General features: G+C 35.3%; 1 protein-coding gene across 1 annotated transcript in view; it reads left to right on the forward strand.

Annotated features, from left to right (window-relative positions):
* MOXD1 (monooxygenase DBH like 1) overlaps nt 1-12,189 on the forward strand; it is a 78,551-nt gene that overhangs the window by 7,686 nt on the left and 58,676 nt on the right. The window contains 3 exon segments of the mRNA XM_079148198.1: nt 11,964-12,048; nt 12,051-12,068; nt 12,071-12,108. Of these exon segments, the coding sequence (XP_079004324.1) occupies nt 11,964-12,048; nt 12,051-12,068; nt 12,071-12,108 (141 nt within the window).

The following is a 12,189-nucleotide window of genomic DNA, read 5'->3' on the forward strand; positions in this document are numbered from 1 at the left end:
GAAGACAAAAATTACAGCTTTTCAACTTGAGAAAAAGGTGTACATTAAATGTATAGAAGGGGGATATAGATAGTTTTTGAGAGAATTCCAGGATGAGCTTTAAGTAATTGGATTGTGAACACTTTGCAGTCATTAATGAATAGAGACCAGAATGCTTTCAATAGACAAAGTTTAGAGGGCAAAACCTGCATTTCCTTTGCATTTGATTTGCTATACCAGTAATTAGGGTATTAAATGTTGTATCTGAGTGATAGTAAAGTATTCACATGGTTTTGCATGATTCCCTTGTTAACAATGCTTAATGAAATTAAATTTATAATATATAACACCCAAACCCAAAACATATTGCTAGACTGGCTGCATTAGGTTACAAAGTGAGGTTAAAAGCTAGTGATATACTAAAATAACAAATGAAAACTAAAATTTAAAAATTCATTTTGAACTGGGCATGTCTATAATTCTAGCAACATGGGAGGCTGAGGCTGGAGGATCATAAATTCCAGGCCATCAGTCTCAACAATTTAGCAAGCCCCTAAGCAGCTTGACAAGACTCTGTCTTAAAAAAAAAAAACAAAGATTGGGGATGTAGCTCAAAGAGATCCAGCACCCCCAAGATCAATCCTCCCCCCAAAATTCATCGTGAATGTAAGGGAATTTCAACAAGTTGCTTCAAAAAAAAAAATTAGCAATATATGTACAGAATGTGTTACATTGTATTACATCAGAATTAATATGTAAAGGTCTAATTGTTAGTTCATTTATTTTAAGTTCACTATGATGTGGCCACTAAACACATAGATAAATGAAATATTACCTTATAATCTCTACTGTTCACATCAAGGGATGTAATATTGAAATAGCACTCTGTCCTAAGCCAATCACACCACTGGATCCCTTCTAGGAAAGCATTGTTAAAGGACAAGTGGATAAATGGGAGCATTTCAAGGTTGAAATTACTGGAAATCTGAGCATCAGAATTGAGACTCTACTGGCAGTGTTTTGCCTGGAGAAACAATGATTACAAGAAATGATCATTGTCTTTGAAGTAGTGGACAATCTTCCTCAAGAAATAAGAATAAATACTATGTATTATTTCCCAGATAAAATGGGGAAAAAAAAACAATGAACAGATCCTAAAGGTTGGAAGATTTTAACTGAATATATGAAATTCATTCCTGACAAACCATTGGAATTGAATGGGTTGTCTTGTGAGGCCAGGAGCTTTGTCACTGTAAGTGTAAATACTTTGTGATCCCTTTTTAAATTGTTTGTTCTATTTAGTTACACATGGTTGCAGAAAGCATTTTGATTCATTGTACCCAAATGGAGTATGCTTTTCATTCCTCTGGTTGTACATGATGTAGAGTCACACCATTCATGTAATCATACGTGTACATGGGGTAATGATGTTTGTCTCATTCCACCATCTTTCCTCCCTCTGCCTCTTCCCTCCCCTCATTTCCCTCTACACAATCCAACATTCCTCCATTCTTCCCTTACCCCCTGTGATCATTTCTTTAAAAAATATTTTTGAGAGAAATCTTCCTTGTTTGGAACCAGGATTAGTCATTCTTCAGGTTCACTTCCAACTTGAGTGTGATGCTGAAAATAACTTCACTCCACACTCATGCTTTTAGGTTACTCAAAAAGTGGACAGAAGGGAAGATAGACACCACAAAACTGTATATGCTGCTTTTAAAACTTGTTTCAAGAAATACACCTGTTCTGTGTGTGCAATGAACTGTCCCAACGACATGAGAGTATTTAATCTCCTTCCCTGTTGTAAACTTTAGTATATTTAAATTACTTATAATGGCTATGTATTAATTTTGAAATCGAAAGAATAACAAAGAAGAAAAGACTATTTTACCACTTACATATACTCAAAGCAAGAATTTGGAGGACTTCAAGAGCAAAGGCAATGTAAATTTGGTGAGTTTCAAAGCCCCTCCCCTGCTTTCCATTGGTGCATTGCTTTGCCTTCTCTTGGACATATTCTCACTTCCTGAACTGCCCACCCCAGTATTTGGTAGACTTTTCAAACTTAGTATGATTTACTTCCAACGTGGTTTCTTCCCGGCCTTCCCTATCTCAGTAAATGGCACTTCTTGTTAGCTCCAGTCAAATAATAAGGGATTGTTCTTCTTCCCCTTCCTTCGTCCTTTATCTAAAAACCCACCTTCATAAATGGATGAAGAAAATGGAGTAACTGTACGCAATGGAATATTACTTAGCCACAGAAGATTGAAATTAGGCATTTGCCAGTAAATGGATGGAACTGGAGATGATCATCTAAGTGAAATAGGCCAATCCCCCAAACCCAAAGTCCTAATGTTCTCTCTGATATGTAGATGCTGACTTACAATGTGGGGTGGGGGGTGTGGAGGTTCACCGAATTGGACAGGGGAGAGTCGGGGGAAGGAAGGGAGATGGGAATAGGAAAGACAGAAATGAATCAGACACAACTTTCCTATGTTCATATGTGAATACAAAACCAGTGTAACTCCACATCATGTACAACCACAAGAATAGGAAGTTATACTCCATGTATGTGTGATTTGCCAAAGTACATTCTATTGCCATGTATAACTAAAAAGAACAAATAAAAAATTGAAAACAGAATAAAAACCCGTCTTCAGGTTCTATTGACTTTTCCTCTTAAATGAATCTAAAACATGTCCACTACCTCTCAAGCTTGAACCTATGGGACCACCACAATACTCCCAAGTGTCCCATTCATATTCCTCCTCCTCATTGCCGATACAGTAGCCACAGTAGTATGGACACACCCCCCCTCCCCCCAGGACAGAAGAATGGACAGAGTGAGTGAGGAAGACGGGGAGAAGAAACCAGCTTTATTCCTTGCATGAAATGGTCATGGACAGTTAAGACAAGTTTAAATTTAGATGATGGGATAAGACGAAGAAAAAGAATATTCTCGGAATGGTCAAACCTGAATTTGTTTTTTCTGCTGAAGTATATTGTTATAGACAAAGAATAAATGTTTTGATTTTATTATGGACCCCTGATAATCATATAATTTAGCAAAAAGTATGAACTTAATCAACCTGAGAACTAAAATGAGATGTTTGGCTGTGGCAGAAAATCCAGGATGTGGTTTCATAAGGTGGCCTTCACCAAACTCCCGGGGTGCTCAAGGGCTCAGGTGGGTTCATATTTTGATATTTGATAGATATTTGAGAGATCCTTATTAGACCGAGAGAGTTTCTGTTTTGTCTGAAGTGGTTTCTAAAGCACAGTTCCCTTCTATTTTGACATTCCATTTAGATTTCTAAGATTAACGAAGAAATGACTTTTTAAAGCTATTGAAATCTGAAGATTGTGCTTGTATAGGCTGTTTATACAGCTTTATGATATTTTGAGGATCAAAGATTCTCTTTATCATGAAAATATTTATTATACTATCAATATTATTAAACTACCATAACACTTATTATAGAAATAGATAGTACAGACAAATGTTTGAAGTAACAAGCCTTTTGAGATTTAGAAACAGAAGAAAAACTGTAGGCACCTGTTGAAGAAAATGATGACAGATGGTAACATTTTTCTCAAGGATTGTCCCGCAGCTGTGCTTACATTCAGTTCTTCAAGCTGAACCAAAGTCTATTCATATGTTTTATTACACCCATAAGAGTTTTCAATTCATCCTGTTTAACACAGCACCAGTCAAAGCTCTATTCCGTAGCAGAGCTTTTTTTAAGAGGGACAGAAAAAAAGACTGACAATGAGTGAGAACCAATTTAACATCTGTGTAATCATGATTTTGAACAAGGGGTCATAGCAATCTTGCTGATTATCAAAGCTGGCTTTTTCAGTATGTTGTCTTAGTTTGAAAGTGACAGTATTCATGCTATCATGTTAAATGATAAATTTCAACTTCCTGCCAACTTGTGCTGTTGGTGACTTATTTTACAGTTGCCACACAGCATTTTGAACCCTCGATTATATATTTCATAATTTTTTCAAAGCATAAAAGATTCCAATGAAAAATGTATTTTGTGAGAACATGTTTCAGGAGAAATGTTTTCGTGATACAGCAGAAGACTAACTTTATTATCAGGGGTTAGTCACTCAGATTTTCAAGGTCACCAGGGAGTATTTTATCTAGAGAAATATGAACAAGTTAAATACATGATCAATATTTATTCCACAATGAAAGTAAAAAATAATACCTCAGTGACAATCAATATTGAAGCTGAGCTAGGTATTTCACTTAAACATGATTGACATGCACATAAAGTCATTCATATAGGGTAACTACTTCACATTTCACTTTTCAGAACATTAAGATGATTTAAGTATAAACTAACATGATTTCTGCATATCAACTTTTACATTTACATTATTAAAAACTGACATATTTGCCAGGCACAGTGGCACATGCCTGTACTCCCAATGAGGCAGGATAGAGATTTCAAAGCCAGTGTCTGCAACTTAGCAAGACCCTATTTCAAAAATAAAAAAATAAAAAGGGCTGGAGATGTGACTCACTGGTTAAGCACCCCGGGTTCAAGCCCCAGTACAAAAACAAAACAAGGCAAAACTACAATTTTTATTTTTAAACTCTTTAAAAATTTTTACAGAATCATGATCTTTGAATTCTCCCCAACCTCTTACTACCATGAAGTCCATTCTCTTAATGATTCTTAATGGAAACTTTTTTATTATTATTATTTTATTTAGCTTTTAATTTTTTACAGACTACATTTTGATTCATTGTACAACAAATGGGGTACATAATTTCATTTCTATGGTTGCACACAGTGTAGATTCATACCATTCGTGTAATCATACATGTACATAGGGTAATGATGTCTGTCTCATTCCACCATTTTTCATACCCTCTCCCTCTCATTTTTCCTTCTACATATTCTAAAGTTCCCCCATTATTCTCTCATTCCCCACTCCCCAGCCCCATTATATATCATTCTTCACTTATCAGGGAATACATTCGGCCTTTGGTTTTTTGGGCTTGGCTTATTTCGCTAAACATGATATTCTCCAATTCTATCCATTTATTTGCAAATGCCATAATATTATTCTTCTTTATATCTGAATAGTATTCCATTGTGTATATATACCACAGTTTCTTTATCCATTCACCTGTTGAAGGGCATCTAGGTTGGTTCCGCAATCTAGCTTTGTGAACTGAGCTGCTATGAACATTAATGTGGCTGTGTTACTGTAGTTTGCTGATTTTAGGTCCTTTGGGTATAAGCTGAGGAGTGGGATAACTTATTTGTCAATATTTTGTTATATAAACATATATGATCTATAAAATATGTATTTTAATATATAACATGCATATGTTTATATATATATTTAATATTCATGATATAATTACATTTTAATAGTGACTATGACATTAGACCATTACAATGAAATGTGCACTGTGATCCATGTTCCCATTTTTATTTTGAAAATTCCTAGAATATTGAGTAGGAAGATGGCTGAGGAATGGGGTTAACGGAGGACATACATGGAGATCCATTTACAAAGTGAAACAGGGAGTGGAGGGTAATTTTAAAGGTGGAAATCAGATATACTAAAAATGCAATGGAAAATTCCTTAAATACTCATAAACACTACATATTATTGTTTTGTAAATATCAACTTGTAGGTGATTTTATTGGTATTTGAACACTTATTGGTCAATGTTGTACTATGTCCATTTCATTCTTCAGTTTTGTTTTATTTTCTTTCTTAGAGAACAGTCATAACACAATAATTAACCCATTGATTGTTCACTAGAATAGCATTCTCCCTTTGTCAAACTGTCAGTAAAACTCTGAAATTCATCCAACATTTTTTAGGCTTTGCCAATCTGCATCTCAACAATCATCATTTCAAGACAGAGCATTCTTTGAGTGGCTTGCTGGCTTTCTTCCTTCTTTTTCTTCCTCCCAGGAAAAATAGTTGAATGGCATGAATTTTAGAACCCAGAATTGTTTCTTGGCTTTTTTTCTTTCCCGTTACCTCGTGTAACTTGCTTTAAGATTTGCCAATATGTACTTTTGCTGTATAATTTTGATACCATTAAAGCTGTATTTGATTGATGTCCATGTATTTTCTTAGTACCAAAGGAAGACAAAAGGTACCACTAAGGAATATTTGTGTTCCATCAAGTTAAACTGGTCCTCCACCACAGAGGCATGACTCTCAGATGACAGTTCTTGCATTCTTTTATTTTCAAAGTCATCTCCTCATTCAGGAAAAATAGATGCTTCCTTTTAAAGTACATATATTCAAAGAGCATCTTCATTATGCATGTCAGTCTGGGGATATAAGTTAGAATATATTCTTAAGTATGGTTTCTCTCAGGTTTTTTCTTATTACTTAGAATAGGTAGGCAATGCCTTCCTTGTTTAAAAGGATTTCAGAATTGTTGCATGCATAAATTCTTTTTTCTAAATACTGATGTCAGTTTCCTAAGATTCATGCCCACATAGGGGTTAAAAGGTTATAACAGCATTTCTGAATTTCAGTGCCAGATGTGTCTCCATGGCAAATCATGTGGCCCCAAATTCATTCTAGCATCTGGCTAAACACATTTCACACCAGGTCTTAACCATATGTAAATATAATTGAGAGCAAGTGTGAAAATAGTCTATCATCTTGCTTTTTGGGGGGGTTCCATTTACAGTGTGAACAACTGTTCTAAAGGTGCACATTTATAACTGGATTAATGAGATTAGCTGCTTCTAGTCAATTGCCACATGGTTGAGAAGATAGTTCAATGTCTAAAATATATATCACATGCATCCTACTTGGGATGTAAATAGAGGAATAAGGATTCAGAGAAGAAATGATTACTTCCAGTGGGAAGGATCAAGGAACACTTCACAGAGGAAATCGAATGGAGTATGAGCCTTGAGTGGAAGGGATTCAATAGATGGAATTCATGGAGAGGGTGTCTCAGTTGCATTAAGAGAGTAGGAGAGATGGAGAGGAAGGGTGTGAACAAAAGCAAAAGCCTGGAAAAAGGCCTGTATTTGAGGGGAACAATAACCAGATGTTATGTGGCAAAATCAAACAATAGATAACCTGAAAGTCCAGGTCAGGCTGAATTTTAGTGAATTACAAATCTAGATTTTAAAATATACTATATATTAGTGACTACATTGCAGTAATACTTTGAGAATGATTTTCCAAGGAAGATATTGACAGAAGTAAATGGTAGAGTCTGAACTAAGATGGAAATCAAAATAAAATAGAAGCACAAAGTGTGTTATTATTTTAAAGGAAGTGTTGATAGGAACCTTTCTGTGAAGATTAGCAGAGAAGTTAAAGAAAACTGCAGTTTTGAATTTGGATAGCTGGGAGTGTGGCAGTAAAAGTAAAGAAAATCTGGAGAACAAATCTTACAGGTAAAGGGTAAATATAATTTTGGACTTACTGCATTTGAAACAACAATAAGACTTACAAGTGAAATCAACTTTTGGATATGTAATACTGAGTTAAAAGTGATGATTTAAAACTTGAAGTAGGTGAGGTTACCAAAGGGTAAAATATGAATACAGAAGATTACAATGGCAAACCAAAAATTTTGTAATAGAAAGCAGGTTACCTTGGTCCCAGGGTTTCTTCCTAAACTTGGCAAGAATTTAGTGTTTCATTATTCAGTATGATGCTGTCTATGGACTTTTTAGAGGTATTCTTTATAAGGTAGAGACAAACCTATTGCTAGATGACCAAGAGATTTCTGCCTATGTCAGTGTTTTTCAAATGTTTTTTCTGCATTTATGGAGATTATCATGATTTTTTCTTTTTTAGACTTTTAATATGATGAATTGTGTGATCACTTTTTAATGTTTAAATAAGTCTGCAGTCATGATATATGATCCTTTTTTATATTGTTGGATTCTGTTTGCTAAAAGATACTTCAATTTCTGTTTTTAAGAAAATCTGCATCTAGGGCCAATGAGAGGTTTTCAATCTATAATTGTTTTTTGTAATATCTTTGGCTTTGGTGTTAGGGTAATGCTGGAGTAAAAATAATGATTGGGGAAGTGCTTCCTGTTCCTTCATTTTCTAGAAAAGCTTGTGAGAGATCGGTATTATCTCTTCCTCAAATATTTGGTAAAATTCCAGGTAAAGACATCTTGGCCTAGAATTTTCTTATAATAAAGTTTTTACCTATAATAAGTTGTAGGGCTATACAGAGTATCTGTGTTTTTTGAATGATTTTTACCAGTTTGTGACTTTCAAGGCCTTTATTTCCCATCTGAATTATCCATTTCTTTTGGCACCAAGTTATGTATAATATTGACCTTTTAATGTCTTAAAAATCTGTTGCGACGTTTCTCTTTCATTTTCGTTTTCTTTTTTATCTAATCTGTTTTATTTATTTTCTTTTCCTGCTTTCTTTTACATGGAGTAAGTTTTATGATTCCATTAAGGATATTTTCTAGGATATAAAGAAGCCAGGGCAGGAGCTCTCATGTATTATAGCTGAAGTAATCTCACTAAGGTGAGAGGTGAGATGTAAGCTCAGGGTGGAGGAATGCTGGTATCTTGTAGGGAGAAGGTTTAGAATATATGTTTTGGGAGGCCTCCTGGGAAAATGAGATTAACCTGTGAACTAATGAGGGCCCAAGTTGAAGTAAACCTGTGAATAAGCATATGGTTTGGATAACTAGATAGAGTAAGATCGAAGCTGAAGCTATGTCTCCAGAATAGGCCCTAAAATTTGAAAAATGAGAAAAATTATGGTTCAATTACAGTGATGGTTAGGTTAGCTCACATTGTAATTTTAGTTTTAATAAGATCCCACCATATTTCCCCTTACTAAGTTTCAAGACATCTACTTGTTTTGGACAATCCCATTTTCCTCAGAGTCTAGAACTTTGAAATAGTTGACAACAGTCTTTTAATATCAGGTACTATTTGGTTTGCACAAGGTAGATGAGCTCATGGGATTGCAGCAAAACTGAGTGAAGCTTCTTCCATTTCCTCATAGCTAAATTATCTGAAAAGCCATACAAAGGTAGAATAGCTGGAAGGAATTGGTGCTGTTGAGTGGAAAGAGAATGAATGGAAAATTGGCAAGCAAGCTAGAAATTTTGTGGAACTAATGGTTTTGGAAACATTTGCAAGACTAGGATAATTATTCGACTCTTTCTACTGATTACGATTTCTCTTTTGTTTGAAAAAACTGTGATTGCATGAATAATGTAATAAAATCTGAGTTTAGCGTAAAGCATTTAGTTGATCTAAATCTTTGTTCATAAGCTTTGTTATTTCATTTCCTACTGACAATGTGTGAGATGAAAATGGGCACATCTCAGTCCTACTTCATTTAAATTGCTTTAACAATTACAGCCTGGTTCTCAGAATAAAAATTTTGTCAGAACCCAACTTTAGCTATATAAAGGTAACATTTTCTGTAAAACAAAATGAGCAAAATAAAAACAAAACAAAAACCCTAATGTGACTCATTATATAGACAGAAAAAATAAACAAGAATGAAAGGATCTATTCCATTCCAACAGTGTCGACTATAGTGTAGAATAGTAAAGGTACAACCTCAGGTCAGACTACCCACATTTAATATTGCCTTTATAGTTTCTCAGCTGTAGAATGCTGGATATGTTGCTTCCATGTCTACCTGCAAAAATGGGAAAATAGTTTTATCTCACAGATTTCATATGAAAGTTAAATGAGTTAATACATGTAGTTTGCCTAAACAGGGCCAGGTATGTAGAATGTACTCGTAAGCTGTGGTTAATGTTACCAGGGTGAAGTAGTTTGTGGTTGAACATATTAAAGACCTCAGATATTAAATTTATCCACACTTGATAATTACCATAAAAAGGTGCTAAAAGTACCAAATGCCATCCATTTGAGGGTGACTTTCATAGACAAATATTTTAAGTTGAGTTTTTAAAAAAAAATCTTAGAGTCAGAAAATTTACTAGTTTGCAAACATTAAGGTTTTAATTAATGAACTGTAAGATTTTTTTTAATAAAGTACTTTCTCAGTCAAGAATATTAATCAATTCTTGGGCTGGAGTCGTGGCTCAGTGGTAGAGAGCGCTTGCTTAGCTCATGTCGAGCCTCAGCACCAGATAAAAATAAATAAACAAAATAAAGGTATTGTGTCTATCTACAACTAAAAATTATTTTTAAAAGAATATTAATCAAGTCTTAAAGTACATTTTAATATTAATAAAAGTACTTATATTCAGCATGTACATTCTAGAACATTTTACAATTTGTTTCAAAAACAAGGTATAATTAGGTACTAATGTTGTGCCCAGTGGCTCGAGACCCCACAAAGACCACCAGAGACCACAATCAATGCAAGCAACAAAGAGTCATTTATTAGCAAGCTCGAGCCTGTTCCTCCACGCACTCGGTAACCGGTGACGCTAAGAGGCCCCGAGCCCATGTTTGGCAGGGTTTTTATAATGAAAGGCGAGCAGTTTTACAGTGCTCTTTTTGATTGGTTAACATATAAAATTGCATACAAAGCATGTTATTTTAAATTCTGGGTCACCCTGACCACCGAGAGGAGGGTGGTCGTTATTTTTAAGTTCACTTTTGTGTCAGCAAAGTTTGCTTTGGGGTCATCCTGACAGCTAGGGGAAGGGTGGTCGGCCACCTGGCCCTTACAGATAAAATAAGGGACGAAAATACTTTGCGGCTTTTCTGAGGGGTTGAGGACAGTTTGGGAAAAGCCTCATATTTACACAAGTGCAGGCTTTTTCTGTCTTTTCACTAAAACGCATAATTAAGGCAAATTTTGTGTGTTACATTAGTGGAAGTTAACAGCAGCACAGTTCTCAGCACAGCAAGCCAATGGCACAGGGCATATGGACATATTTTGGGGGAAAAATAAATTATGTTGCCAAAGAAGAAAGCAAATTAGCATGGAATGGGCACTAACCATGGTAGGCACTCCTACTATATTTCATTGATTTATATTCCAAAATCTAGAAATAAATATCTATCACCATCTCTCCTTTTACTAAAGTCAAAACTAAAGCTCTCAGCATTTGATTTCAACAATTCTGAAAGGCTATGTATGGAGACAGGAAGGGGACAGATCCTAGTCATTAGATCTCAAAGCCCATGTTCTGTCCATTGCACTTGTCTGCCCACCCCCAGAAGTGGTATGTACATGACTGAACAAGTTTAGAATGGAAACTAAGGCTGAGCCACAAAAACAAAACTTCCCTAGATTTCCCAATATCGTGCAATTTGACTACTTCCATTTCTTTGCCTATTTTCTCATTACTTTCTCATAATATGCATGCCCCATTAAAGCTCATTCTGAATCCTTTCCAGGGGTCTCTTCGTTTTAATGAAGGGTGAAGGGATGCTTCACCAGGTGTAATAGTGGAAAGAGCGCTGACCTTGGGGCTGGTTCTGGCTTTACTGCTAGCTTATTTCACTTTGGGGTAAGATATTAGTCCCCCTCTTCATTTGTACAATGCAGAAAAAATACTCAGTGACCTGAAATGCTCATTCTTTTTAAAAATTTTTGATTGATTGTTTGATTGATTGATTGATTTGATGGCCAGAGTTTGAACCCAGGGGCACTTATCACTGAGCCATATCCCCAGGCTGTTTTATATTATTTAATTTTAAAGTTTGAGACAGGGTCTCTCTAGGTTACACAGAGCCTCACTAAGTTGCTGAGACTGATTTTGAACTTGCAAACCTCCCGCCCTCAGCCTCCTGAGACTCTAGGATTATCGGCATGTGCCAGCCGGGCCCAGCTCATTCTTTTTTCAAAAATGTTTTATGATATTATAAATCTATCCTCCCTTTTCTTGGTGGGGCCCTGGGAAGTTTCCAGGACTCACAAAATGAGTCTAGATAAAACACTTGTGGTAAGAAAATCCAGAATTGTGGTTTTAAGGTTCCATAAATTCTCTGAAATTCTTTTCACTCTGTACTTCGAATATTCATTTTTTTAAAAATGTTTTCAACAGGATTATTTTACAAATGCAAATAAAGAGTTGAAAAAAGATACTCAGCAAGATTACCACCTAGAGTATGCCATGGAAAACAGCACACACCAATAATTGAATTTACCAGAGACTGCATACATGTGACCTAAATGACAAGAGCCTAACGGTAAGGAGACGTGAGTGAGTGCATGCTTGAGTAAAACTGTATCATTATAATGTGAGACACTAAGAATAAAGGAATAAGTAC

Source organism: Sciurus vulgaris, assembly GCF_902686455.1.
Source record: "Sciurus vulgaris genome assembly, chromosome: 7".
In the NCBI taxonomy this organism is placed as follows: domain Eukaryota; kingdom Metazoa; phylum Chordata; class Mammalia; order Rodentia; family Sciuridae; genus Sciurus; species Sciurus vulgaris.